This window comes from Zeus faber, assembly GCF_960531495.2.
Source record: "Zeus faber genome assembly, chromosome: 15".
Taxonomy (NCBI): Eukaryota; Metazoa; Chordata; class Actinopteri; order Zeiformes; family Zeidae; genus Zeus; species Zeus faber.
In genome coordinates this window covers 26,858,553-26,874,611 of record NC_137194.1, presented here as the reverse complement: position 1 = coordinate 26,874,611, position 16,059 = coordinate 26,858,553, and the positions used below count along the sequence as shown (strand labels likewise).

Below are 16,059 nucleotides of genomic sequence, written 5' to 3'. Positions count from 1 at the left end.
AGCACATGTTGATACTGGATGTAATTGAAAACAATTACCAGAGTCAGCCGAGTCGTCCCGTCCTGATCGTTGGTGTAATTATGCCGTCCAAATAAACAAAATCACCATTATTTATTGCAGTGTTCGTTTCGTTTTTTTGGGGGTTTTTCTTTATACAGCATTCGATGTACTACAATGAACAAAAATACTTTAAATGTATATATTTCTTCGCTTGTTTTCTCAACTTCAAAGTGGGAAATATGAACATTTCATACAATGACTGCAAGCCAGTGATGTATTTCAGTGCAGGCTGACTATATGCTGTTTCCTTAAGAAGAGGTTACCACGGCTCAGATATGGAATTGTTATTACGGCTTTATTAATCATAGGCTAAATCCAAAAAGCAGACATTCAGCAACAGTTAACATTGTAGCAGCGGGAAGAGGCAAATTATGAGTAAATTGGCTGAATTCCACACCATGCATTCGGCTCTCGAGTACAACGGGCGCCATTTTAAGGGCATCTGGATGTTCCAAGTGTTTCATAAATCGCTGAGTGAAGCTCGGCGGCACTTTGCTTATCATACGACTGCACAGGGAGATGGAAAGAGGAGTGCTGCATTTCAGAAAAGGGAAGACCGATAATACTTAAAAACAAAACAAATGCAAGAAAAACTTCAAACCAAACAACAAAATGAAATGAAAAAAAAAAAAAATTATAACGCAGGTCTATTTATTCTGCTTTTAGACAAGTCTGATGTTTCATTGCACACAGTGGAATTCACAAATCCTCACTTTGATTCCTTCACCAAGGGATGGCTTAACAAAATGAACAAACTAAAATGAACCCTCTTTTTAATTAGCCTTTCCCCCCCCACCCACTTCGGCAACCGATAAAACACAATGTCAAACACACGCACCCTTAATTCAAATCAACCCCTTTCTGAACCGCTGCTGATATTCCAGTTAGAGCAGACATGGAGATTAAACTGACATTAGCTCGCAAACCATGTGACAATCCATTTTCCATAAAAAAAAAAAATAAACAAAATAAAAAAAGAAAATGTCCAAAACAAAACTATAACTCAAAACAAAAACAGAATAAGATAAAAACAAATGCCACTCTCAATACTCGGTGGGTCAAATCCACAAACTTTCTTTTCCTTTTTAAAGTTATAAGATCGCATCCCAAACAGGGGGATTCAAAGAAAAAAAAAGTTCAAACACAGTAAAACAGACCTCGTGCATTGTGTCTACGATCCTAGAAAGTGTGATTATAAATCTGTCATTTTAACTTGTGAACATGTGCAGTTGAGCGTTAGAAAGCAGACCACACTATGACAGTGGACACACTGGAGTTCCAAACTGAGTTTCAGCCCAAACACTCCTTACATTATCTCCAACCATTTCCCTAACTTTGTCGTATTTTGTATTTGTTGCTGATATTCATTTTTAAACCAGAACGGAATAACTTTGGCAAAATGAAAAACCTTTGACATTAATTCACGTGCCCAGAACTGTCATGCCAGTGGGACCAGGACGACATTTTAAAGCTGGTTTCTCACCATATAATCATTTGAATTTTCCCCAGAACCTTGGAAATGGAGACAATATAAAAAAGCAACCAGAAAGAGCTCAGTAACTGGGGCTTAAACTCAGTTTGACACCAGTATGGCTACTTTAACCCAAAAACAAAACCAATCACGGATCTCATTTTCCACTCAAATTGCAAAAACCCCACTCTGTGTTTGTCTCTCGATTGCACTACAACAAGGGGCAGAAAACGCTCATGTCAGGAGCAGTGTCTGTGTGTGTGTGTGTGTGTGTGTGTGTGTGTGTGTGTGTGTGTGTGTGTGTGTGTGTGTTATTCCCCTTCCACAGCGTTACTTTCACGGTGTTAAAATGTTTCAGAGATGTTGCTGTTAAGTGGATGAATTTTATTACACTACACTTAGTTTCAGCTTGAAGTTAATCGTACGGGGGAGGAGACACGGGCAGTCGAGGAGGAAGCATGGTGTGAAGAGTGTGTGTGGATTATGTATTTTATTCAGGGAGATGTCCAGGCGCTGTCAGCAGGGCTGGTGTAGAGGGTGATGGGTGGGGGATCCTGGGTGGAGGGAGTGGGAAATGGGGTTGGAGGGTAAGGGGGGTGGGGCAGCCTTCAGGGCACAGAGTTCAATAAATCTTGCAAGAAGAGGTCCGGATCCGCGATATCGGAAAGAAGACCTGAAAATGAAGGAAGGGTTGAGTTAAACACTGCTGGTGTACGGTCAGCATGTCCAGTTATATTTAACATTCATAATAGCTTAATACCATTTTAAGATACGATAACACTAAGGCGGTTTAAAATCTTATTTAGCACATATTCAAAGTGAAAATAGACATATTTACAGTCCAAATCTGCCAAAGTATGGCATCCCAGAATATGCGTATGTTGCTTTGAAATATTACGGAACTATTACTTTAAAGATCAGGCTGGCGATCACTCTGGACAATTCTCGTGTGTCTCTTGTGTGTAAATATCTTATGAAAGCACCAAATATCATCAAAGTCTCCATAGAAGTAATATCATGGTATTTCACTTTGTCAATATCGCCCAGCCATACTTTAAAACCAAAGACAACGTCATACTTTTTCCCAGTTAGCTTAGAAACAAAAAAAATATGTTTAAGAATCGTGTGTGTGTGGGGGGGGTTACAGACCTACGACATCGAGGAATTCTGAGAAGGACTCAGCTGGCATGAGCTCGTCCTGGAAGGCTCGCAGCACGCGCTCCGAGGCCTCGTAGATGGGCATGTCGTTGTGACGCACGTACTCTGCCAGGGAGAAGGACCAGCCGCCCTCCGTGTTGCTGGTGGGCACTTTCTGCACGCCCGCAAAACAACAAACAGCAGCACTCGGCGTTAGTGTGTACAGTTACTAGTTCCTTCCAAGTTCTGCACTCCCAACTCTAATCTCTTCTTGAAGACCTTTGTGATGTAACAGGACCAAAAAACATTGAGATGTGTTTCAGGTCACCGATTACTCTTTGTTGAAACAGTTGAAATAATATAATAAAATAAAATAATATGTTTATATTTATTTGAATGTACTTGCTCTACTTCCCCGTTTTGGATCCTTAACAGCTCATTTGAATTTGAGGCGTGTTCATATTAACCTTTATCTTTTCAAATATTTCAGATTGCGGCTTTTTCGTTATTCCAACTATTGTTATTCTGACGACTTTGGACTGCCACTTAAATCAGATTGTACATTTATATCTGCATATATACACGCATATAGAATCACATGAATACATTATGCAGCGGACAAATATCTGATTGAATTCATGTAGGAACATGAGGTGTGAGCTGAAGGCGTGCTCCTCTGAACGTACCCTGAACATGTCGTACACCAGGTCCACCAGGCCCCAGAAGAGAAGAGGGGAGCGGTAGACAGCATACTCCTTTGGTGATTTATCTGTGAGCCTGGTGGGAAGGTGGAGATTGAGCTGGTTAGTACGCAATTCACAAATGTTAAAAGTAAAACTACAGATTATAAAAGCCAAGAATTGAACTTCAGATGAGTGAATGGACAGCTGGGAGGAATCAAATAATCAACCGATATCAACTGTTATTTGATATTAGGTTCAGAGTGAAAACACAAGAGACCCAACAGGACAGACAGGAAGTGACACTGAAGCTGGACACCGCGTACTTGTTGGTGCAGACGGCGGAGACCTTGCGAGTGTGTGCGGCGACCAGCAGCCGCCGCAGGAACTGGACGCGTGTGCTCCTCCAGCGCTCGGGCGGCAGGATGTGCATGGCCAGGATGGTGAAGTAGTGGGGGCCGTCCACCTCGTATGAGCTCTCCACCCACTTCTCACACGGCTGCTCCTGGAAGCTCTGGAGGCTCTTCTCCTCCCGAGACGTGGCCCTGGTGCTGTGGGTGGAGAGGGGGGTTAGACTTTCTTAGACACAGAGACTGAGGAAGCATCACAGCGGATGAAACAAACCGCAGTAACCATTTTAAAGCTCATGCGAAGAACCGTCTGCTGTTAAATATTCAATGAAAGGTTTGGGTTTCTTATCGGTCGCAGTAATATGACACTTTATTTAAATCAACTTTTTGCCGCAGCACATCCAAACTGTTATGTTGGCTATTGCAGGTTGCTGGTTGGAAGCGATGCAACTACCCGTTTCTAGTCTGCAGCCAAAAACAGCTGATATGTGTAAGATTCAATAGAAAAATTCTGGGGTTTTTTGGGTGTCGAAGACTGCCTGACAATGTTATGAACTATCAGTTTTTAAAAGGAGGTTGTTTTATTTAAGTGAGAATCCAGCAGAGTGGTAGGTTTCTCAATAGTAAAGCGCTTGGGGAGGTTGTGCTATGATGAACAGTTCTACTAGAATTAGCCTCATCAATTTGCCATATCAAGCATAAATTAAACATTAACAAACAAGACCAAGTAAGAGCTTCTGACTTAAACTGTAAACTGCACGTTTCTCTGTGGTGTAACTGAGTTTCCATTGAAGCTGTTACATACGTGTTGAGGACGTAAAGCACGGTGTGGATGATGTAGGGGATGAGGTGGATGTTGCTTTCTCTGCCTCCTCCTCCCGTGTCCACACTGAAGGACTGTTCGGTGGCAAAGCGCAGGAAGAGCAGTTTGGTGTCATGGATGTTGAGCTGGTAGGTGGGCTCGCGCTGACCCGTGCACTCTTGCAGATATGTGTTGTGCCTGGAGGAGGAAAGATTGCGCTTTGTTAACCCCCATTACAGTTGTTTAAAATTCTTACAATTGAGTCAGCATATGCTATGACTATGTGTGTGTGTGTGTGTGTGTGTGTGTGTGTACCTGGCTAGGCAGGTAGCGAAGGCAGATTCTGGAACATGCGGCCCCCACACGGGCAGCAGTCCATTGCACTTAGTGTTGGCGTTCTGGAGAGCAGCGCTCTCCCACTCCTCTCGCCCCCGAGCCAACCTGGGTGGAGGGAAGAGAGCAATTACATCAATGGGATGGATCACGGTAACCGTGACTACCACACGAAAAGTGTTTATTCACGGGGGGACGGTAGCTCAGGCGGTAGAGCTGGTGGTCTAGTAATCTAAAGGTTGCTGGTTCGATCCCAGGCTCCTCCTGCTAGCATGCTGTAGTGTCCTTGAGCAAGACACTTAACCCCTAATTGCTCCTGATGGCTGCGTCCGTCGGTGTCTGAATAATTGTAAGTCGCTTTGGATAAAAGCGTCTGATAAATGACTAAATGTAAATGTAAATCATGTCTGTGAAATGGTGAGAAACTTTTATGAATTCAAAATCCCCCATTAGTTACAAAAGTTTAAGACAATCATTAAATTACATATGAAAAATTATAAAGGTGAACATTTAAAGTCTTTCCATAAAACAGATTTATACTTAAGGCAACAGGACATTTAGTAGTTAACACTGATATTAAAGCGGCACTATGTAACTTTTGTTATTTAGTGCCCCTACAGTTTCTGAGTGTAATTGCACTTTCACGCCACTGTTGGAAAAACTCAGTCCAGTGTCCGAAAAGAATTTATTTAACTGGACAAATTTTAACCTTATCGGTCACGTCTCAATAACAGTCTATGTTACAGACACAAACTGAATGTATATGTTAATATAAATATAATGTATTGTTACAGCGCCCCTTTCATGGACCTCACCGCTTCAGCGAGCATTCATTCCACGGCTCCCCTGTAGCCTCCCCCCGCCCCCAGCGCGGGGATTGCCCCCCTGCTACCGGTGTGGATAGAAGATCAGCTCGCACGCGCGACTCAAGAGGCTGGAACAGACCCCGCGGCGCAATGAAAGTGATGACCGGCATGCGCTGGCTGAGGTGTGGGTGTCGGTGTCACTGCTGGCCCCTCTCATCCGCGTTGTCGGGGAGGTTGAGCAGCTACATTTGTCTGAGTATTATTACGGGACATTTTGACCAGCAAGTTTATCATTTCAAAATAAAAATAAACTTTACCAGCCAAAAAATCAGTAATTACCGGAGCCAAACGTCAAGGAAGTGACGTAGTACTTCAAAGCGTAACGCACTTTTCCTGCGGTTTTGTACCGGAACACACAAGTTCCATGGTGCAAGAACAGGCGTGTTCTTCCCAGAATGAAAAAGGTGCCATTCTCCATATTACAAGTCAGTGTACCATCAAAATGATTTTGACGCTGTTAATTAAGGTAAAAGTTAGTGTTGCTTTAAGAGTGAACAGCGCTTCAGATTGTACATGTGTGCTCCTACCTAACAGCTGCCAGATGGCAGTCGTAGTGGACAATGTTAAAGTGCGACACGGTGCTGTAGCCTTGCTGTTTGCGAGGCTTGTTCTCGAAGTCCTCCAAGGCCACACGCTTCGTAAAGGTGTAGATCCCCAGGACTTTGGTGGGCTGTGGTATGAGTGGAACACGGCACAATATCAAATAAACACAGCATGAGGATTTTTGGGGTTAGTTCTTGTTTAACTCTGGGTTGGAGAAGATACTTTGCTTTATTAATTTTGAAATTAAAATACATGATTTGTGAAAAAAGTAGTACATTCTGATGATTAGATTAGTTAATTTACAGAATAAATTATAGCACAACTTTTATCTCAAGGCCCCTCATGGAATACTAAGCTCTGGCAACACTGTCGACCCCAGAGACTAGTCTGTACCTGAAACTTGTATCCTTCTCTGCAGATGCAGCAGGTTAAACCTGGCTCTTCTATCAGCTCCTCCATTTGTTTCAGCAGCGACGTTTTTGTCACCACCTGACCCTTCTCATTTGTCTGAAATACAAAGCCAAACAGGACACACTGTTGATAACAGCTGTGACAAAAGACATGTAAAAGAATAAACAAGGAAGGAACAAAGAATTGAAGAAAAAAAAACACAAAACAAAGAATAGACTTTAATTGCATCGTAAAATTATGATATTGGTGTACCATAAGAGAACGAAAGACAGGGTTGGGTATCAAGAATTGAAACTTTATGGCAACAAGCAAAATGTAGTACTGAATTAATCACATCTTCTGTACTATTTAATACCCAGATATTTAAATGTCTCTAGTACTATTAGGATCAAAAATAAAACTTGGAATGGAAGTGATGAGCCTGAAAAAGAAGGGACATTCTGCCCTTGCGTACCGTCATGCCCAGCGTTCCCAGGGCCTTCTGTCTCATGGCCATGGCCATGCGCTTCTTCTCTGCCCGGGTCTCCCTGCGGGCGGCCTCGATCTTCAGGTTGACGTCGGCGTGCTCCCTCAGCGCCTCCAGCAGGTTCTCTGCCAGCGTGCCGATGCCCTCGTCGCTGGAAACCTGCTCCAGCTTGTGCAAGTTGGTGATAGAATCTGTGCCTATCAGAGCCTGGACAGTGACAGAAAAACATAGCGGGAAGGTTTGTTTTGTGGAACTGTTTCTGACATCTGATTTGTTTTGATAAATTGCTTTTACAGAACTCAGAACTCAACTGAGGGTGAGATGAAAATAAAACATTGAATACATTTTAATACATGTCTTCCACCAACATCTCAGAAATTCAAGTTGTCTTCCACCAACATCTCAGAAATTAATGTTGTTTTTCTTTCACATCCAACATGATTGATACAGCTTGTCTTTCTCACACACTTATCTGATATTTTTATATACACCGCTTTTCTTGATATGATAATTTCAAGACATAAAAGTAGAATTAATCGACACAGTTAATTAGGAGAAATATTTACAGGCCGCATGAAGAGTTTTCAGCAATCTAGCTATTGGTAGGTATACTGATAAATAAATGGGGACAATATTGTATTTCTTTCCTGCATCTATATCGCAGATTGTGTCAGAGTGTTTCTCACCTGGGTGGGGGGGTGCTGTGTAGCCAAACCGCGGAGCAGTCTGAGTATGAAGGGCAACGCCGGCCGAGAGAGGAACTTCTTCCACACGTCGGCATCCAGACTAATAAAAGGGCACAAAGGTGAGGAAAATCAGGACACAGGCAACCCCCAAGGAGATGGATTAGCGTCAACTTATACCTCACAGTGAATTGAATGCAGAATGAGCTAACAGTAGATGGCATATCTGAGTCTGAATGTCTCATTGGTAAAAAGTAAACATTGAAAAAGTTATGTATTAAAGACATTTTTGAGAAAGAGAAAGAGTTGGACGACAAAATAATTTAGCTACTTTTTGGCGTTGGGGATATGTTTCTTCATGTAGTCCAGGGCACTTTGTGGGATCCCTTTCTGGAGAATCAGGTCTTTCAGCTGATGCCCGTTGCTGTTGTTCTTGATTCCCGCCGCAATTTTACAGAAGCAATCCAGGAAGACCTTATCGTCTGCACTGTGCTCCTCATCGTACCTGGAGGAGAAATACATAGACGTCAAAGAGTCACTCGGACACAAACTGACATATTCAGTTGCTTAATTCACACTTTCACAGATCCTTTTGACCTCTTTCTGAGCTTATAAACTGTTGTGAATATTTGCTGGTGTTATTGAGAGTATACAGGTGCCTTAAATGTGCAGTGTGTAGGATTTACAGAACAGACTTGTCAGAAATTGAATATAATATTCCTAAAGTATATTTTAAGAAGTGTATAATCGCATGAAGATAAGAATTGTGATTTTGTTTCTTTAGAATGAGCCCTTTATATCTACAAAGGGAGTGGGTCCCCTTCCCTGGAGGCCGCCATGTTTCTACAGTAGCCCAGAAGGGGAAACCAAACACCGGCTCTTCCTCTTACCTCTGTAACGTTACCAGGTGGTCTATGCGGTATTTGACTCCGCAAATGGATAATACAATATGTATCCTGCTAACCCTACCTCGCTATCAGACAAAAGACCAAGAATGAAATAGCTCTTTAGCATTAATTTGCTTATGTTCGCTTGTAGCTACCGTCGCTTCACCTAAGTCATTAGAAAAGGGAGGGGTGAGGGGGGATTCAGTTTTTTGCAATCAGTAAGCTCACTGCTCGATGGCACTAAATTCTACACACTGCACCTTTGAGAACCCTGAGGGTTGTATCGAGGTATCTAACTAACTCCTGATAGGCCATGCCGGTTTAATTAAAGTATACTGGCTCCTTAAGAAGAGGGTGCCCACTTGTCAAAGCTGCAGCAGGGTTTGAAGCGCTCCACCAGGATGCGCATCTTCTCCAGCTCCCCAAAGGAGAGGTAAGGGATGATCCGCAGCAGGCCCTGCAGGACGCTGGGGTTGGAGCGCACAAACGGGGTGTTGATCTGGTCCAACAGCATCACCAGCTGGTCCTTGTCTCCGGTCAGGAGCAGGTTACCCTGGAAAAGCAATAGTGAACCGGAATGTTAAAGCAGCTATTTGAAATCCCCAAAATCAACAAACTCTGGCGCCCTGGGGGCTTGCGCGCCCCTGGTTGGTAACCTTACCTTGTCCTCTGAGATCTCTGCGTTGGCTTCATCCAAGATGATCTCCATGATGCTCAGGACCTGCTCTGCGATGTAGGCACCGCCGCTGTCCTTACTCTCCTGCTCCGCCACCAAGGCCTGATGGGAAAATTCAACACATTACAGAATCGCTGCTATCAGCAAATTCTAATCAAGAATCTTTAGGATCTTTTTAATGGCATTTTGAGTGAAACCCAAGACAAATTTCTTAAGTCGGCTTTTGCTACTTTTAACCAAATTATTTTTACTTGTGTGCCCAATTTAACTAATAAATCTTTAATATTTGATCTAATGTATAGGATATCTTTCAGACTTGACACAAAAACTATCAGTATTTTTATGCAACAAAGCCCCTTGAGTGACATCGATAGGTAACAAGTTGACAGTAAGTGGTGATAACTCGAGCAGTAACCCAGTGTGAGGGAGACGTTGATTACCAGGTTGAGGGTTCCAAGCATCACGTTGAGTGTATTCATCTCCGGTCTGACCAACTGCTGTCGATTGACCTTCACCCTCACACAGTAACTAAACAGCTTGAGCAAGACCTGCAGGTTGAAGCAGAAACAAGGAAAGAATGATCACTAAATGACATTATGACAGTGCTGTCATAAGTAAGCGACGTTCTCTGTGGTATAGAGAACTCTTTGAAATCATTAGGTTATTTGTAAAAATCATGGTCATAAGGTTTCCGCGGATCTGTTCGCCAAAAATTCCTCTCCAATAACTGTACAAAACAGCACAGATTTCTAGAAATACATTATAAATAACATTATTTCAAAACTGGTCAACATTATTGCATGACTTATGTTATACTTTACATTATTATTACCAAACACTTTATACTATACTTATGCAGCTCACTGTGCTAACTTGTCGGCCCAACATAAGCAGATGATGGTTATTCTAAGTATATTTTAAATAAGTGCCGGTTCCTGTTTCGGTTTATAGATGCATACTTATATTTTTAATTCATTTTATTCTTAGCAAGGGTGTCTGGAGATATCAGAGTTAAATGCAATACTTTAAATACATTTTAACAATTGAGAGATTTTTGGTCAAATCCACTCTGTTAATTAATAGAAAGTAAAAGGTAAGTACTACTTATTTGGTAAGATTGTTTTTTAATAAAATCTGGAGTAAATGTTTATGTTTATTAAGACCACGTAAATTGAAATTTAAGACTAATGATTAAGGCTTAATATTCGTAATAAGCACTCTTCGAGGACCTCCCTGTTAGCTCTTCAAATATTGACCTCGATTTGCACTTTTCTGTAAATGTTCTTTTGCTGGAACAGCTGAATTATTAAGTATTAATCTTATTGTAATTTACTCAGTAGCTCCAATTCTCGAGTAAACGTCTTTACTTACGCTGAGCAGATGCCTTCCTTGTTTGAAGTCTTTGATTCCCGACAACCTGTTGAGCATACACTCCAGTCCCCGACACTGTGCCATCACTCCCGCCATCTTGTAAACTTCCTCCTCATCCTCCTCCTCATCTGTGCGGGAAAAGGGGGAATTAAATTTTTATCGTGATTTTGTTTAAATTCATTTCTCATTTGTCTTGATCTAATAAAAAATAAAAATAAAAATCATTTGAAATAAATAAACAAAAAAATAAATAAATGAATAAATAAATAAAAAAAATATATATAGTGTGGCATAGTATATAGTGTAGTATAGCTCCCTGACGTGCGGCCAAAACAGCTCTGACCCCATGGATTGGGCTTGTTGTTCTAGCACATCCCACAGATGCTCCATCTGATCAGACCCTAATCCTGGTCATCTGCAGATCCTAACCCTGGTCATGCACATGATGCAGAAGAAAATGTGATTCATCAGACCAGGCCACCTTCTTCCATGGCTACATGGTCCAGTTCTAATGCTCACGTGCCTATTGTAAGCGCTTTCAGTGGTGGACAGGGGTCAGCATGGGCTATCTGACCGGTCTGTGGCTACACAGCCCCCTACGCAGCAAGCTGTGACGCACTGTGTGTTCTGACACCTTTTGAGCGATTTGTGCTACAGCAGCTCTGGGATAGGACCAGATCGGCTCGACTTCGTTCCCCACGCGCATCAAGGAGCCCCTGGCTGCCAGGACCCTGTCGCCGGTTCACCGGTTGTCCTTCCTTGGACTACTTTTGGTAGGTACTAACCACTGCATACCGGGAACACCCCACAAGACCTGTTGTTTTGGAGATGCTCTAACCCAGTCTTCTAGCCATCACAATTTGGCCCTTGTCAAGGTAACTCAGATCCTTACGCTTGCCCTCCCCTAAACCTTCCAACACATCAACTTAAAGAACTGATTGTTCACTTGCTGCCTAATATATCCCACCCCTTGACAGGTGCCATTTGAACAAGATGAGAAATGCTATTCACTCCACCTGTCAGTGGTTTTAATATCTTGGCTGATCGGTGTATATATTTATAATTTACCTGTAGTTGAGTCCAGTGACTCTATGAACTCCTCTGTAGCATCTCCCAGAAGGCCCCTCATGCGGTAAATGATTCTCATTGGCTCTCCCTTGGGGAAAAAAAGAACAAGCAAAATGAGTTTTAACCTATGAAAAAAAAAAACTGGACCTCTACCAGGGTGTGGAAGAGGTGTGACCAGTGTGTGTGTGTGTGTGCAAGCACAATGCAAGTTTTTTATTCAAAATTGTATTATTTTATTTCATATGTAGAAATGTTGATATTTTATATTTACGTTGTATATAGATTTCATACATGGATGCATAGTAAAAAAAAATAAATAATAATTCTCACCTCGTTTGTAGGGCACCAGACCTTCTTGTAGACCTCGGCCACAGACAGATCCAAGCTGATGATCTTGTTGTTAACCAGAAGCTAGGACATAGGAGAGCATCAGCATCAGTCAGCCCATCATTTTAAACAGAGAAAATTATCCTAGTGGGAGAACTTGAAGGTGAATGAATAGCCGGGCCTCGCTATTATGTAATTTATGTTTAAATTATCAGACACAATTAATTGCTTTTAATAGTTGTGAATAATGAACTGCAGGACTGCCCACATGGAAATAGTTATCCTATTAATCTTAAACATTTAAGAACAAAAGGAGGGGATTAAAGAACATGTAATTTCACCTCCATGCCGCTGTCGTCCTCCAGCAACGCCACCAGGTCGCAATCTTGGCAGATCTTGTTCTTGATGTCCCTCATCAGGACGCCGATGCCCGGATCGTTGCTGCTGTAGGGATTCCCTGGCATGCGGCCCTGGAGAAAGTCCTCTTGCTGTGGGTCCTTCTCCAGGGTCACAAAGAACTCTGTCACCTCATTCTCCTCCTGCATGGATGAAGAGGATACATTATAATAACTTTCCTAAAGAGGTGGACAATTCCAGGTTCAGGAAATTAAAGTCCTGCTCGGTTTATGCAATGATACAGCAGATGAGTTGGAGCTCTGGACTGTTTTGACTGTTTTTTTGTATGCTCATATTGAATATGTGAAATATATATTGAAGATCCATCTGCTCATTCAGCATTTTCGGTAAAAAATAAAGGCGACTCACTGGATAAATGATGCTGCACAGCCTCTCAAAAATGAACACAGGCGTCCTGTAGTCGTCCAGGCTGTAGCGCTTTGCAGTCTCGATGCAAACAGCCATGAAGGCTTTGGTTTCAGACTCAGTTCCTGCAAACAGCAAGAATAAAGGTTATACTTCTTTATTCTGACATTTTAAATCAAAACAGTATTAAGAAACTGGTAGGAAGCAACTTTTTCCTGAAAGATCATACTTGATTTATTCCATTATGGTTAAATGTAGATGGTAGAATAACCTGCATTGTAAATTTCAAGGGCAAAAATGTTAAATAAATTGATGAACTCAAACAGCCAGGGATTGACTGAAGAACAATTTCCTTCAACATAGTATGAATACCTAGTCCTCATTCTTTGGTACTACAAATAAAGTCTCGATACAAAGACTGAACTTTTCAGCTAGAATGCTAGAGCACCTAGATATCTGCCAAATGACTAAATGATATGGTCTGGCAATTCTAGCCCCTTTTTACACAGCGTGTTCAAGGCAGGAATGTTGCGCCATTATTGCGCCTCGGCATTCTGTGTAAAAGGTATGCACACAGAATGGGGGGGGGGGGGGGGGGGGGGTTCTCGATCCGGTGCTGAGCCGGCAGCGGAGGTAGTCACAGAGCTGAAAGCGGGCCAAAACAACGTCTGTGTGGACAGCCACAGACAGCCAGCATGCTGGAACAGGGGTGTGATGTCTTGATGGCGTGTTATGTGTGCTACCTGCCACTGATACGGCAAACTGGAAGTCATGTTAAGCAGGAGGTACACTTAAAAACCAAGAACAAAAGACGTTAGAACCACCAGAGAACGTCCCAGAACACAATCAGCAGAATACTCAAGAACTCGTAAGAACTCGGCAGTGAAAGAAGCACGACCTCAACAGAGAGGGGAGGTGGGAGTGCTTTGCTTTAAATAAAGATGAGAACAATAATATAAATAATGTGAAATCAAACTCAATGTAATTTATTGACAGTACCCGTATTTCCTCAAATCGTGACCTGGGCTTTTATTTACCTCAACTGCCATCTTGTTGCCGTGCTCCACAAAATAAAATACATAAACTAAATTTGTATTGTTTTTTTTGTTTGAAGACACAGGAGAGTGGAGCAAAGATCGCCCTCTCTCCATTACGCAATCCACTGTCCTGATCCAAGGCATCCTTTAGTTGGGTTTAAAATGTTTGTATCATACGAGTGGAAACTAACAAAAACAAATGGATCTAAAATAAAACACAGGAACTGGACTGGAACACGGGAACCACACGGGAGCCACAATCACGCCTCTGATCCGGAAAGCCAGCACGCTATCTAAAATCACACATGGGAGTGGCATTATGCCGCCTTTATTTGGTTCTTTGGTTCAGTGTAAAAAAGCAAAGTCTCAAAATTGACAGGTCTTCTTTACGGCAGTCTTGCGGGATCTCTGTATAATAGCGGCTATCGTGAGATAGTAAATGTTGTCTAAGGCTGCATTACAGTAAAGTAATGCAATTTACTGAACTTCATAGACTTCTAGCTGTTTTAACCTCTACCTGCTTTGTCATAATATCCACATTACTAATAAATGTTTCTCTTTTGTGTAAATACCTCATGAGAGCACCAGTAGTCATTCCCAAAATATCAAATTAACAATATTGCTGTATTCGTCAAAAATATTGTGGGTTATTTTGTCAATATTGTCCAGTCCAGTTCTCACCTGTGGTCATGTCCTCCAGCATCTCCAGCAGCATGTCCTGGGTCTCGTCAATGAGCTTGGTGCGCTGAACAACCAACTTCCTCAGACACAGGTAGCCGTTTAGCACCGTGCCCACCAACCGACTCTTGAAGTGCCGCTTGATGGACTCAACCTCCACAAACGAGGAGAGCAGTCCTGTAGGTACCGCAAAAAAAACAAAAAAAAAAAAAAAAACGTTGGATATTACATTATACAGTTACAGCTCCTCTAAAATCTACTTCAAATTGTTCAGTCTGGCACGTGCAAGAAGTGAAAATCAGCTGCGATGGTTTTGGTGCAGCTGTGATGGGTTTGATAAAGCTGCGTAGCTGTGGTCAGTAAACTGTCAATATGGAAGAACATTTACAAAAAGGAGCAAATATCCCCAACAAGTGACCAAAAAAATAGAGAAAATTTGTTATTTTTATTTTTCCTGGATCAGAAGAAAACATTAACTTAACTTACTATCAACTTGTTCAATGTTAATACCAAGCTGTATCCACTGAAATATTACGGCCCTTTAATATAAGGGCGTCAATTTGGACTCTTCATCTCTTACTCTCTTAATCATTGTGCTTCCACAAAAGCCGTTTCGAAGAACTCATAATTGACATGAAGATATCGTAATGTGATCCCATCTGCTCTTAGTTACCAACAGTTAACACAGATACAAATTCAACAAAAAGACACCCACCTGTCAAACTCTTGAGGGCGTAGCCTTGCTGCAGGTCTGTGCTGAGAGTTGCCTCCTCCAGAGCCAGCAAATTGGCGATTTCCTACACAGACATAAATGATTAGCGTTTGCTTTTGAAGGGTGGAGGCGGTATTTGTGTTTTGTGACACACATATATCATCAGTAGGGGGGAAGGGGGGATTGGAGTGGATGCACGGAGTGGATCCTGGAATGGAGTGGACTCACTTTGGGGATGGAGCAGATCTGTAGTGGACTCTCCAAATACAACACACAAAGTTATAAACTAAATTATCAAGATTCAAGAGGTTTATAACTTAATAATAGTAATCTTGGGAAAGGCAATTTGTGATATGTCCCAAGATCGGTCATATTGAGAATTGACTCCACTCCAGGATCCACTCCCACCGATGAGATGCGTGTCACTATACACATTTATACAACCGATAAAACACAAAAAATATATTTAATCACATATGTTATGCTTTGTTAATTTGTAAACTACTGTACATTTATAGATTGTAGTATTTATTTGTGGATGGAGAGACATTATGCATCTTTTTACCATATTTATTTATTTTATTATTAGATCGATTTGTGAATTGTCACAGAATGCCTTACATAACGAGCTGAGTTTGCAAAGCACAGTGTAGTCCTCATCCTTCTGTTAATCTTGGCCAGACCAGCTCCTCTCTTTCTTTGTGTTATATATTGTTCATCAGCAATAAATTATCATCAT

The 16,059-nt window shown here is 41.9% G+C and overlaps 1 protein-coding gene across 1 annotated transcript in view; it reads right to left on the bottom strand.

Moving 5' to 3' along the window:
* Nucleotides 1-16,059, bottom strand: part of ubr4 (ubiquitin protein ligase E3 component n-recognin 4) — a gene marked incomplete at its 5' end in the record, with an annotated part of 87,575 nt that continues 71,516 nt past the window's right edge. Inside the window, 21 exons of the mRNA XM_080015339.1 lie at nt 1-2,204; nt 2,681-2,843; nt 3,355-3,445; nt 3,675-3,899; nt 4,504-4,698; nt 4,816-4,941; nt 6,227-6,369; nt 6,636-6,749; nt 7,108-7,326; nt 7,806-7,905; nt 8,134-8,307; nt 9,052-9,242; nt 9,351-9,467; nt 9,806-9,913; nt 10,737-10,864; nt 11,805-11,892; nt 12,135-12,215; nt 12,473-12,670; nt 12,897-13,018; nt 14,612-14,785; nt 15,324-15,405. Of these exons, the coding sequence (XP_079871465.1) occupies nt 2,140-2,204; nt 2,681-2,843; nt 3,355-3,445; nt 3,675-3,899; nt 4,504-4,698; nt 4,816-4,941; nt 6,227-6,369; nt 6,636-6,749; nt 7,108-7,326; nt 7,806-7,905; nt 8,134-8,307; nt 9,052-9,242; nt 9,351-9,467; nt 9,806-9,913; nt 10,737-10,864; nt 11,805-11,892; nt 12,135-12,215; nt 12,473-12,670; nt 12,897-13,018; nt 14,612-14,785; nt 15,324-15,405 (2,904 nt within the window). The 3' untranslated portion in view covers nt 1-2,139. The remainder of the gene's footprint in view (nt 2,205-2,680; nt 2,844-3,354; nt 3,446-3,674; nt 3,900-4,503; nt 4,699-4,815; nt 4,942-6,226; nt 6,370-6,635; nt 6,750-7,107; nt 7,327-7,805; nt 7,906-8,133; nt 8,308-9,051; nt 9,243-9,350; nt 9,468-9,805; nt 9,914-10,736; nt 10,865-11,804; nt 11,893-12,134; nt 12,216-12,472; nt 12,671-12,896; nt 13,019-14,611; nt 14,786-15,323; nt 15,406-16,059) is intronic.